General features: G+C 31.5%; 1 protein-coding gene across 1 annotated transcript in view; it reads left to right on the top strand.

Annotated features, from left to right (window-relative positions):
* Positions 1-13,300, top strand: part of LOC126750500 (titin-like) — a 68,153-nt gene that overhangs the window by 20,495 nt on the left and 34,358 nt on the right. Inside the window, exons 2-3 of the mRNA XM_050460133.1 lie at positions 1,086-1,126; positions 3,501-3,631. Of these exons, the coding sequence (XP_050316090.1) occupies positions 1,087-1,126; positions 3,501-3,631 (171 nt within the window). The 5' untranslated portion in view covers position 1,086. The remainder of the gene's footprint in view (positions 1-1,085; positions 1,127-3,500; positions 3,632-13,300) is intronic.

Raw genomic sequence — 13,300 nt, 5'->3', positions numbered from 1 at the left:
ATGATCTTATCCCTGCTCTGATAACTTTGTATCCGGATTTGGAAGAATCCGACATCCATCAACGTTTTTTTTTCAGCAAGATAATCCCCGCCACACTATGCTTTACCCGTTGGCAATTATCTAGATGAAGTTTTTCCAAATCGCTGGATAGGTAGACAAGGGTTCATTGAATGGCCAGCCAAATCGCCAGATTTAACTACCCTCGATTACTTTTTATGGGGATACTTAAAAAGTAAAGTGTATGTCACCAAACCAGCGAGTTTAGAAGATTTAAAAGAACAAATACGCCAGAAAATTAGAAATATTACTCCAGTTGTCATTGACAACGTTCAAAAAGAATTTTTAAATCGTCTTGGTTATTGTCAGGTTGTTAACGGTGCTCAATTCGAACATTTAACTTCAATAGGTGGTAACCATTATTCATTTGTACCATATCCTTTGTAAAAAAATGCGTTCTTTCTGATTCTGCATTAAAAAATAGTGGTTTCCATTTAAAAAACATATTTATGACGTCATATCGTTGTTTTTTGAGTCACCCAGTATATTTAATTTCCACGTAGAAAAACCTGAAACCAAATATTAAAATCAACGGGTTTGGGCATTTTTTTCAGAAACAGATTTTTATTGAATTTATCCGCTACTTTACATGCACTGTATATAAATTTTAAGAGATGGCTTCTCTAAGATACTTTTATTCTAAACTATTTTACCAACCTAACCAACAATTCTATTTCTTTTACCTCCATTTTCCGTGTATTTACATCATAAAGTAAAACCTGAATATGGTAATAAAACGGATCATAATAATTTATCTGAAAAGAGAGAAAGTATTTTTTATATAAATAGCGTAATCAAGCTAAGCATAATAATGCTGTTTTGTACAATAATTAAACAAAATTAATTTTGAAAAAAATGGTGTTTTGTAGTCATATATTCTTGGTCCTTATATTCCTATTTAAATTAAAATTCCCAATGTTATTGCTAATGAATGGACACCATGCTTGAACGCCTTAAAATAATTAAAAGGATGTTCTATGAGCTCACGTTTATTGTTTTCTTAATTAAAACCCTTTTTGTTGTTGCAGAATGAAACGACCTCCCGGGCTGTGGATCCTATTATCGGCAGGTGAGAAATTAGTTTTCATTTATTCGACATAATTAGACTAATTAATTATTAATAATATCACTAGACGATCTGAGCGTGCGAGAATCCAACCTTAACCTAGAAAAAATAAATGGCGAAGCACGATAAACCATTATTTTTTTTTAAATATTTTAATAAAAGTAATGCGATCGCACGAGAGAGTTACAATTGAAAGTGAACGGTGTAAAATATTTTAATAATATAGTTGTGGATTTTCTGTCTGCTATTATATGCAGATGGTAGGAACGTGATGATAATGATGAGAAATTTGTGCTGCAATCTAAGTAGATGTCGGAAGAAACATTGTTTTAAAGACATTTTGTTTTATATTCGTTGAACTATGCAGAAGGTTTGCTCAAGAACATATCTGGCTTAGAAAGGTCGCACCTATTTACCGTTTTTGAGGGTACTGGGTATGCCCTTCTACAAATGCATGAGGATTTTCATTGCTCCAATATCTACAGCTATGCTTATTTACAGATCCATTTAGATAAAATGTACATTCATCGCTGATATTCTTTACATGAATAGTATTATCATTAATCGCTTCAGTCATTTTTTCACAAAACTCAATTCGCCTATCGAAATCGTCTTCGGTTAACTCTTGCAATATTTTCATTTTGAATGGATGAAATTTATGAAGTTTGGTAACTGTGTGAACAGAGCCTAATGAAATACCAGTGGCAGCAACAATTTTGCGTAATGAAGTATTAGGATTTATTCCAAAATGACCCAAAACTTCAACTTGAGCGGCTTCATCCAAACTTCGCCGATGATCACGTTTTTTATTTGCAACTGATCCAGTTTCAGTAAACTTAGTAACAAGGTCCAAAACATACCTATGCGAAGTTATTTTCTTCGGATGTCTGGCGTTAAACGTGACGGCAGTTTGCCGAGCACATTAATTTTGGGCACCATAAATTAGAATAACTTCTACTCTTTCGGCTAGTGTGTAAACCATTTTGGAGGTAAAATCTTCAATTCAACAAATAAATTTTCACTATTCCAAGCCTGTTACAAATGTAACTGACGGCAAAATAAATTCTTTATTTTCCTTAGCAACTATAAATAACTAAGCAGGTATAACAATAAATACAGTTCGCCCAGGATATCTGTGTTGATGAAAAGAATGCAAAAAAAAATTCAGGTTGTTATTTAGTTTTTTCCACGTATAATCTTCGGAATTGCTGTTTATGTTGGTAGTTTCCGTTTTAAATTATAAACGAATTGTAGATTTGGCAAACCCTAACGGTCAACATTTTGAACACTTATTGAAATAAAAACTGATATTTTCATGTTTTTGTTTTCTATCTGAACAAATTAAGATAAACAAAGATCTTTCTAATTTTCTCAAAAACAAATCGACCGATTTAAAAAAAATCAAGCGTCAAAATAAAAGACTTTGAAAGACCTTTTAAACAAGCTATTACTCGATACCCCTTGCCATTTAAAATTTTTAAGGGGATGACTCTGGGTGGCAGATGGTGAAAGGGGGTGAAGTAATTTTAAGTTAGAAAGTTGTCCCCCTTGACAAACCTTTTGACGTATTTCGGCGTTTTTTTTAAACTGTGGTTTTCGATAAATCCGTGGTGGGAAGTTATTAAATGAACACCCTGTATAAAATACTCCTGTGTTAGATTGGTACTTCTAGTCATACTTGCTGACTTTTCTCCGATCATTATTCAGATTTCAGATCCCTCTTCAAAACTGTATTGTGGACATAGAGTGAGAGACCATAGAGTGCCGGCGATGACTCAGGGTCCTATTTTGAACTAACTGGAGGATTTGGTAGGGTAGGATGTCCCCTAGGTAGGGGTGGTGTATGTGAGGATTGCATTGAGGAGCAGCATTTGCGAATTGTGCCTTGGCTTTCTTAGTTTGAGTCTTAAGGTGGCGGGGATATGACAATTTGTGATCGGCTTCATCCAATATGTTTTCTTCATAACACAGGTATCTGGTAAAACGATTTAATCATTTTAAAATCCTAGCTAGAAATCGATGGCAATAAAATGACTCTTTCTATAAAAACTCCTACAGCCGTGTTCTTGTCTTTTGCATGAAAGATCTACACACATTTTTTAAATTACAAGGCCAGGCAGTGCTCTGACAGCTACAGGGTTATAATCTATAATAGGTAAAAGATCTGACAATATTAAACTTCTATCCTATAGACAAAATCCTAATATGTCATAATAAAATAGAAACGTTCTAAAGCAAATTGATCATGTCGACGTTTTTGGCATCTTTTATCCCAAATTATAATATAGTTTACTATTATTTCAAAATGATATACGGTTATATTCGTACCCAATATTTGTTCGCCTCCAATCAAATTCTAAGTAATATTATTTTTTAGGTGTTTTATGGTTATGTCTGCAAGATGTCTATGGAATAAGGGCGACGGCCTTAATCTTTGGCAAATCTACCACATCTACTACTACAGAAGCTGCTACATCTCCGATAGCAGAAGATAGGGTAGATTCTGAGGTAATAAAATAAAATACTAAATTATTATATAATACCCAAATTTTAGCTGATTTTTTTTAAACTTTTGTCTAAAAGTAAAAGTGTGAAATATATAAGCTCGCGCGAAACCAAAACCACTACCGCAATTTTTTTTCTTAAACTATGATTGCTTTTAACAGATTTTAAAAAAAAAATTGTTTCTATACTGCTATACTGGCATATATCACGAAATTTAAACCATGGCAAGTTACTTCTCGGTATAAAAATAACTTTGTTTAAGCTCTTACATAATGCTTCACCAATCCCCTGTGAGAATTATTGGTTTTTCTTTAAAAAAAAAAACTATTGATTCTAATGAAATTCAAACAGCTGCCAAGGTCTATGGAACTCCTATAATAGTTGCATTAGATTGCTTTCTATTGAATTTAATTCTTTTAAGTGTTGGATTTTTTAGAATGGCCATTGTAGCAGGTTATTATATTATTATTATCGATGGCTTCGGGGTTGGTGGGATTGGAAAGTGTAGTTTTATTTTACTGTAAATGTTCTGCCTTGGCAATTTGCATAGTATTATGTAAAATAGATAAGCCATATATTTTAATATGGAAAGCTTCCTATTTTCATTTGATATTCTCATATATTTTTAAGTATTATCAGTATGTCTTTCTATATTTTTCACAGGAATAATTTTTTATTTCATCTGTAGGTTTGCATCAATTTATTTCATAATTTTAATAGAATTCTGAATTTTAATAAGTTACTTCTTCAATAGTATAAAATTGATCATTTAAGTAGTTGATGGAAATGATCTAATGAATAAAATAATTTTCTAGAATCGGTACCTCTACAAAATGTAGAAATGAAAATCTATTATCAGAGATTATATATTATGACCAAACTAAAAAAAAATGGATTAGTAAAGAATCATAAAATATATATAACGCCTATATAAATATACCCTCTTTAGTGAATTGAGGTTTCATAATAACTTCTTTAAGACAGAAGATCTATATCTCAGAAAACAACGTGATATAATTAAACGTATGATATGAGACGATGAATCTTGGGTAAATGTTTCATTAGGGGATTAGAGGAGGAGAGAGTATCGGTGCTTTAATAATTTCAGGGCTGATGTTAATATGTTGAAATAGTAATGGAGATTATGGTAGTGCTTTAAAACAAACTTCTTTTGATAAAGCGGTTTTATTGTCAAATAAGGGTATAAATATTGTTTATTTTTCTTATTATTTCGTTGTTGCAAATGCGTCGTTTTCCTTTAAAGTTTAACGAAATGCTTTGCTTATAACGAGGACAATTGTCAACTAATGAGCTAAAAGAAACATTTTTAATATTCTAATTGCCCGCGCAAGGACGATGGTAGATTGAAGGCATAGAATATTGAATACGAAATATGGAATTCTTAAACTGCGTTTTTTTATTGTCTCAAGTTATTTTAACAAATAAGTCTGGTCTGAACGTGATGTTTCTTACTAGTGCATAATGATCGTAAATTATTATTACGCATATTCATAATATATTTCGCAATCCAACGCAAAACATCGGGTATTGGATTGAAAAATAATTTTTCGCAGTACTCATTTCACACTGATATAGTCGCCGCCAAACATAATTTATTTTATACTCTTGCCAAAACTCCTACTTTTTACCTGTCACAACATGTTACCACCTGCTCAATATAACAATATAATAATTGTAAAGTTCAAGCAGGCTCTTTAACAGTTGACCTTTGACAGGATAAAATAAATTATATCTGGCGATGGAACGTTTTCCATGTATTGGCCACGTGACTGGATGGTATCTAAAAATATTTGTCACCGGTTTCACACCGGTAGCACAATTCAAAGACTGCACAATTATTCCTGATAACTTTCCAAACGAGTATAGTTTAATTGTAATTTTTAGGCTAAAAACAGTTCTCCTAATTTGCTAAATATTGATTTTACTGCAGTACATTTGGATTTTGAAAATACAATATCTCCAGATATTGTTCAGAAAGCATCCGATGTTTGTAATAATTTGCTGCCAGGCACCTCAGGATGAAAACATGAAATCGCTTACAGACGTTTTATGGGCTGGTGAATTCTATTTCTCAAAAATCTATAGTAGTATCTAATAAAAAATAGTTTATTTTAAACTATTTCAAAGAGTTGTCACGAAAATTAAAATCATCAACTTTATATCCTCAGTACTCGATACTGAGGAGTACTATAATTATTAGAACATTGAATGTCTAGAATAAGACTAGGTACAAACCATAGGCAAGATGTTTGAGTTCACCATCTCTATGACAATTATGTCAAACCGATTTTCCAATTTTTCATACAATATATATGTTTATTAATCCACTGAATATTTTTTATGTGTTTTTATGTGTTGAATTTTGTAACAGCTAAAAATTGTACTCTTCAAAATTTTCTTCTATCTGCTAGCTAATGATATATACTTTGAGAATCATAACAAACTCTTAAAATAAAAAAATATTATTAACTTACCTAAGAAAAATTTATGAGAAAAAAGCAACTTGGCAACGTAATATACCTCATATGTTTACATATCCATTGTTGCCACTTTGTGTTTAGATATTTTTTCATGTTTGTGAAGCTAGCGACCGAATGACACCCAGGAACCAAAGTGGAGAATGCAGCATATATCGTTTGCCAGCAACCTACTTATGTAGTCTACGCCGCTCTGGAGAAAAAATTATTAAAAATCTCTTGGGGTTTTCAGGATATAGGCATTATATCGATTAGATAACAGCGGGCGCGGACTATAAATTGGTTGCTAGCAAACGACATATGCTGCGTTTCTGATTACGTCGCTGGATATCGATCGGATACTAGGTTCACACACATTTCATTAGTTCGAATAAGCAAAAAAAATTGCCAGATTATAACAATATACCTATTGTACATTTTTATTAATATTTTCCTAAAAATTGAAGGGCAAAAACTTAATTTTGGTATTCAATACTCAATAGATATTCGTAAATATGTTGTTTGTCTTTTATAATATAACCTCTGAGGTTGACAGCTAACTCGCTTGTGAAAGCAATGATTTGGTTATATTATTTTTTTGATATTGGTTTCCTTATTCCCAATATAGGTTCACTTCATTTTGCACCAAAAAGAAAGTTTTTAATTTATATTAATGAAAAAACACGATGAAATCCCTCAAAATATCCTTTTAATACTAATAAGTAATACCACAGAACACAAATATAGAGAAATCGGGTTGCCTTGTGAACGTTAAGAAATTTTGGCCCTCTACTGAAGGTGCAATAATTCGAACTAATTTTAAGCTTGTAGGCCATAACTATTGGCAATCCGTCTAACCAATCAGATTTGAAAGAAAGCGTGGTCAAATCTGGCACCAAATTTGAATTCAATAAAACGCGGGAAATTTTAATTTTAAGACAGGCGCAACTTGATAAAACTACTAAATGTCACAATCTGTGGCTACTCCACTCGATTCAAACAGATTGTTATAACAAATAGATTGTTATTTTTATATCAATACTTGTTCATTCACATTTCCTTTTTCTGCTACAAAAAATATAAAAATAATTACACAAAAAGAACCTTTTTTTTATTTCATTTTAACCAAGAGCACACCAGCTGACTGCAATTTAATGTAGTTTCCTAAATTGGGCATATATGTATAGAAGATAACCTGCAAATTTAACTTTTGAAATCAAAAGAATTAACAAACCTTTGTATCGTTACTACTTATAATATTATAATATTATATATTATTATCCTCGGGTAATACTGATTGATACACACATATACACAAAAATATTTCTTCAATAATAATGTCTATTTAAATTACAGATATAAAAATAAAACACAACTGTAGGATTTTATGTATGTACATACACAAAAATATATTATTTAATCATCTGGAAAATAAAAATAGAAGATTTCAAGTATTTTAATACAATATATAATTAACATTGTTAATTTATAATACACTACAAATTGCAATATAAAAATAATATTCTGGGACATGTTCTGTTTCTGTACCAAAAACTGCAAGAAATAAATAATTAGTTCAATAATAAACAGGTTTGAAAATAGTACATTTTTAAAAACTTCTAAATAGAACAAAGAGTATGAAAAACTCAAAATTGTATTTAAATTATTATATCCTACAAATCAATTTTATAATAACTGCAATTGGCAAGCTAATTGTATCAGATTAATTTTTTTTAAATAAAAACTAAAATTCTCTAAAAAATAAACATATAGTAACAGAAAATAAAAAATATAATTATTACACTAATGCAGAAAAACAAAATATATTTCAATATATCTCAACAATCACTCTAAAAATAAATCTATATAGAAACAATAGCATTTATATAACTGACATAAAGTCTACATAAAATAATAACAGTATAATAATAATAATATTATTTATTTCTTCAGAACAAAGCACATATACATACATAAAGTTCAAAACATCTTACATCAATATACATTATACATACCTACATACCTACATATATTTTACATACATATAAATTATTTAAAGTTTCAATTTACAAATACAACTAATTATCTAGTTTCAGAAAATTATCCACCAATACAAACAATTACTGCTGGAAATTCTAGTAAAAAAACTCTTCAAGAGAGCAGCAGCTTTTCTCGAGTAGGCAAATTTTGAGCCATTTTTAAAAAATTTCTAAAAAAGTGATTATAAATTTTACAAGGAATATATACTCTAAAAATCAACAATAATGAATATAATACAATAGTTAACTCTTTTAGATTAGCTGTATTAGTACTACCATGACCACAAATAGTTGCACAGACCTTCATCCCAATTGATTGCAAATCTTTAATGCAGTTAATTATAAGATTTTTAAAACTACTGCCTAAACTGTATGTTGTGTAAAAAAATAGGACACTGGCATTTTATAAATTTTTTAAGGACCTTGAATCATAAATGGACATGATACATTGCTTTTGTATAAAAACCATTTCCTGCTCACCAGTTAAGCTATCTTTAAAAGATCATCATTAGTAAGAATGCCTTTTCTATTCTCTAAGAGAAAAGAATATTTATCAATAAAATTTGTTGAAATATTGGAGCAAACCTTGATAGTATTAATGGTGAACTAAGGAATAATTGATGGTAAATTAATCCATTTTGAAAACAAATACCGGTTACCTTTCAAGTTTCTTCCATTAATTTAACATGTTGTCTACACCAAGAAATCATATGTGTAGAAAACTTACTCAATTCCAAATTGTATACCCTAATTCCATAAAAAATAAAACTTAAAACTAGAAATTACGGTAAATACAGCCATTCATTTCTACAAATTTTCCTTGACCCACGAGGCGACGCCGTACCAAAATATGAATAAAAAAAGTCTACGTCAAAAGTGTCACTAACATCCCTACTGTCAAATTTTCCTAACGTCAAGTCACCCTAAGATGGCCGCCGTCCAAATTTCGTTTTGGCGATTGAAGTTTCATGGGACTGAGCACGAACTTAATAAATATACCTGGACTGCCAATTCAATAAAAAGTAAATGACCATTACTAGGAGGCCGCCATTATAAAGTTTTTGAGAGGTTATGTTTACAAAAATACAAAATAGAAAGTTACATATAGGTAAGAATTTAAGATAGTTGCGTTAGATCTGTGATTTTTCTTGTACAGCGTGTTTCCACATTAATAGGTACTTTAATGGAAATGGCAACTCTGCTCCTGTCAACAGAGAACTGTCAGTTGACGCCTGTCAAAATTTGAACAAGCTGCGTCATTTAGTTTGTGTTTGACAGCTGTTGATAGCAAACTACCACTCGCTTTGAGAAGAAAATGGAAAAAAGTGAATTTTGTGTGCTCATTAAGCATTATTTTTTACGGAAAAAAACCATCACTCAAACCAAGGCTAAGCTTGATAAATATTATGGGGACTCTGCACCATCCATTTCCATGGTAAAGAAGTGGTTTACTGAATTTCGATGTGGCCGTGGTCGTTTCATCACCGTGGACGAAACGTGGAACCACCACAACACGTCGGAGACCAACCAGCAGTCAAAACAGTGGATTTCTCGGGGTGAATCGGCCCAAGAAGGCAAAGGTGGGTTTGTCAGCCAATAAAGTCATGACGACCGTTTTTTGGGATGCACGCGGTATAATCCACATTGACTATCTTCAAAAGGGGAAAACAATCAATGGAGAATATTATACCAACTTATTGGATAGATTTAATGAGGAACTGAAAGAAAAAAGACCACATTTGGCCAAAAAAAAAGTTCTTTTCCACCAGGACAATGCAAGGGTTCACACATGTGCAGTTTCCATGGCAAAAATCCATGAATTAGGTTACGAATTACTTCCTCATCCGCCCTATTCTCCAGATTTAGCCCCCAGTGACTATTTCCTATTCCCAAACTTAAAGAAATGGCTCGGCGGAAAGAAATTTGACTCCAACGACGAAATCATCTCTCAAACAAATGTCTATTTTGATGACCTCGACAAATCATATTTTTCCGAAGAGATAAAAAAATTGGAGAAACGTTGGACTAAGTGTATTGAACTCAAAGGAGACTATGTTGAAAAATAAAATAACTTTTTATATAAAAACCTGTCTTTTATCCAAAAAGTAACGGACTTATTGATCCGCCCTCGTACAACCATCTATGTATAAAAATCAAAATATAGATAATGTTATGAGGGTTTGTATTTAGCAAGGGTTTATATAATAGTAAAGATATATTATTCTATCATAAACAACACAGACAGATAATTCACAATAATTCGGTTTTGAAAAACAGTGAACCAAATACCTTTAAATAAAGATGGTGATATATTTTTCACATATTAAATAAGGAGGAAGATATATCGTCTGTTCCAGACGCGATATACTCAAGCGTCGTTTACAAATCGCCAAAAACTAGGCAATCCGCTATACATACTATTCAATATGTTTTTTGTTGGCAACACTAAAAATGTTCAGAGTGACCAACATCAAAAAGACACAACTACTATAAAAATGCGGCCCCCAGGCAGTGGTCATTTAGGGGTACGTGGCCATATGCATTAGCAATCCAGGTATATTTATTAAGTTCATGAGGCTGAGTAATAGGGCGCGTTTTTAAATTCAGCAGTCGATCCACCGCTTGACCAAAATTTGCTATTTGCGTTTCTTAATTATCTGCTTTCCATCACGTGACGTTTCTTTATTTTATGATGGGTGCATCAATGATTGGATGATGATGGAAACCCTATACTTGATGAGGCTGAAATATATTTCCAGCAAGACGGCGATCCTCCTCACTATGTCCTTCCCGTTCGGCAATGGCTAGACGACGAGTTTCCAGATAAATGAATAGGGCGAAGGGGGCCGAAGAATGGCTTGCTAGATCTCCTGATATAACGCCGTTAGACTTTTTTCTATGGGGTCATTTGAAATCTAATGTGTTTACCCCAACTTGAAAGTTTGGATGAACTTCGTCAACGCATCATCGACAGCTGGCATGATATCCCATAACATGTTTTTGAAAATGTCCGTAAGGATTTGAACATCGCCTATATGATTGTTTGGCCAAAAACGGGCAACATTTTGAACACTTATTGAAATAAAAACTGATATTTTCATGTTTTTGTTTTCTATCTGAACAAATTTAGATAAATAAAGATTTTTCTAATTTTCTCGAAAACAAATCGACCGATTTAAAAAAATCAAACGTCAAAATAAAAGACTTCGAACGATCTTTTAAACAAGCTATTACTCGATACCCCTTGCCATTTAAAATTTTAAAAATCAAAAAAAATTTTAAATTTAAATGACATCGCCGAGGGAGAATAAAAAAACTTCTGCGCTGCTGAGAAATATCGTTTTTCTCACTTGTAAAATATACCATTTTATTTTAACACTTTAGTGACATGACATGTAGTTGTCTGCAATTTTCAAACCCATAATTTCTCTTACCTGGCAAGTATTACCTGGTAACTCGTAAAGAATTAGAACTTAAGTGCTTACTCGTGGCTATCAACGTGCAAATAATTATAAGTCTGTTATATAACTTCCTTAAGGTTATAGAACAAAAATGGATAAATGGATAAAATGTAAATATAAACATTCTTTCTTTTATGATATATAATTATTCAGCTTCAACCTTTTATTTGCATTTTTTACTGAAAAGGTTAGAGTATGAACATTTTAACAAATATTACACGTAATAACAATTTTTTAAAATAAAAAATAAGAATGATTCTCCCACTTTTAACATAATATAATTAATTTTTAATATGTGGTCTCGATGTGATCTACTTAATTTTGATGCTGTAGTTGCTCATATGCAAACTAGAAATTGAAAGGTCCATCTTTCTCGAACGAAAAATATCTCTCTTAAACAGGAAATTCCCTTTAGTGTTAAATTTTCGTCTAGACCTAAACTGAACATATTTATTATTACTAATATGTTGCTCGCGAAATAGTTTAAATAACTCTGAGTCAAGATTTTAGAACTAAACATATCTTAACAACTCAACAGACCCTACTAAAACTAATATAAACAATCAAAATTACAAAAAACACACCAATAGATTTTTAGGTTATGATTCTAGTAAATATTTTTCCTGATAACGTATAATTATGGTACTCCATATGCTCCCGATGATCGAAAAGTGTATTTGTATGGACACTTTGAACCTGTTTTATTCGTATAGTATAGTCAGGTATAGCCAATAGCATTGTCAAAGCATAGTTGTCTGTAATCCGAGCATAATGACTCAGTTAAAAACCATCCAGTATCGAGGCTGTAGGTCTATATGGCTCATATATGTAGATATAGCTCACCTATGTAGTTGATGTTTATTCTTTCCGACGCAACATTGTAAGGCTGGCTCTCATAGAAGGCAATCAAGTTCGTCACTATCTGTGGAGAAGGTTATTGGTCTGCTTCTCCTGGGAGGTAGGTCATACGGAAAACTGCTCAAAAGTTCAAATGGAAAGTTCTCTACAAGAGAAAAATGGCCAATAATAGTATTCGTATCGCAGAGATCTGCACAAGGTAGGAATTCTCTGGGATTGGTCTTAGAGAAAGGTCGAATCAGTTGATCCTAAAAACTACCTAAAATCATAAAGATATTTTTCCAGAAGATATCCTTCATTTAAGCTAATAGTATGTTCAATAATATTTAATTTTGATTTCTTGAGGGCATTAGAACTAATGATGAACTAATGATCTCGAATATAATTTTTACTCATACATAAAATGTATAAATGTGGTGTGAACACAGTATTTGCAGGGGTAAAGAATTTTTAAAATCTTAATCATAAGATTATCTTGGATAATCTTAAACGTTATGATTTAGGATAAAATTTTTTCTCTTGAACAAATTCAGCGGAGAATGTCACAACAGGGTTTGTTTTGGATCCTCTCATATATCAATGATGTCATTATTTTAACTATAGCCTGATTTGCCCATAGTCTAAATTGCTGGGTATTTTTATGGACAAGGAATTTTTTTTATCATAAACATATCCACCTTCTTGCAGTAAATTTAGTATATAGCGACTTTACAGTTTGAACTACTGTTTAAGAATATGGTTCAGAAATTGTTAACATTAATATTATTTGAAAAGTTATTATTATTTTCTCTTTGCATTGCAATTTAGAGAAAAACTATTAATTACATTATAACTGCG

The sequence above is a fragment of the Anthonomus grandis genome, chromosome 2 (assembly GCF_022605725.1).
Source record: "Anthonomus grandis grandis chromosome 2, icAntGran1.3, whole genome shotgun sequence".
Taxonomy (NCBI): Eukaryota; Metazoa; Arthropoda; class Insecta; order Coleoptera; family Curculionidae; genus Anthonomus; species Anthonomus grandis.
The sequence above is the reverse complement of the archived record's forward strand: the minus strand, read 5'-3'. Positions and strand labels throughout refer to the sequence as shown.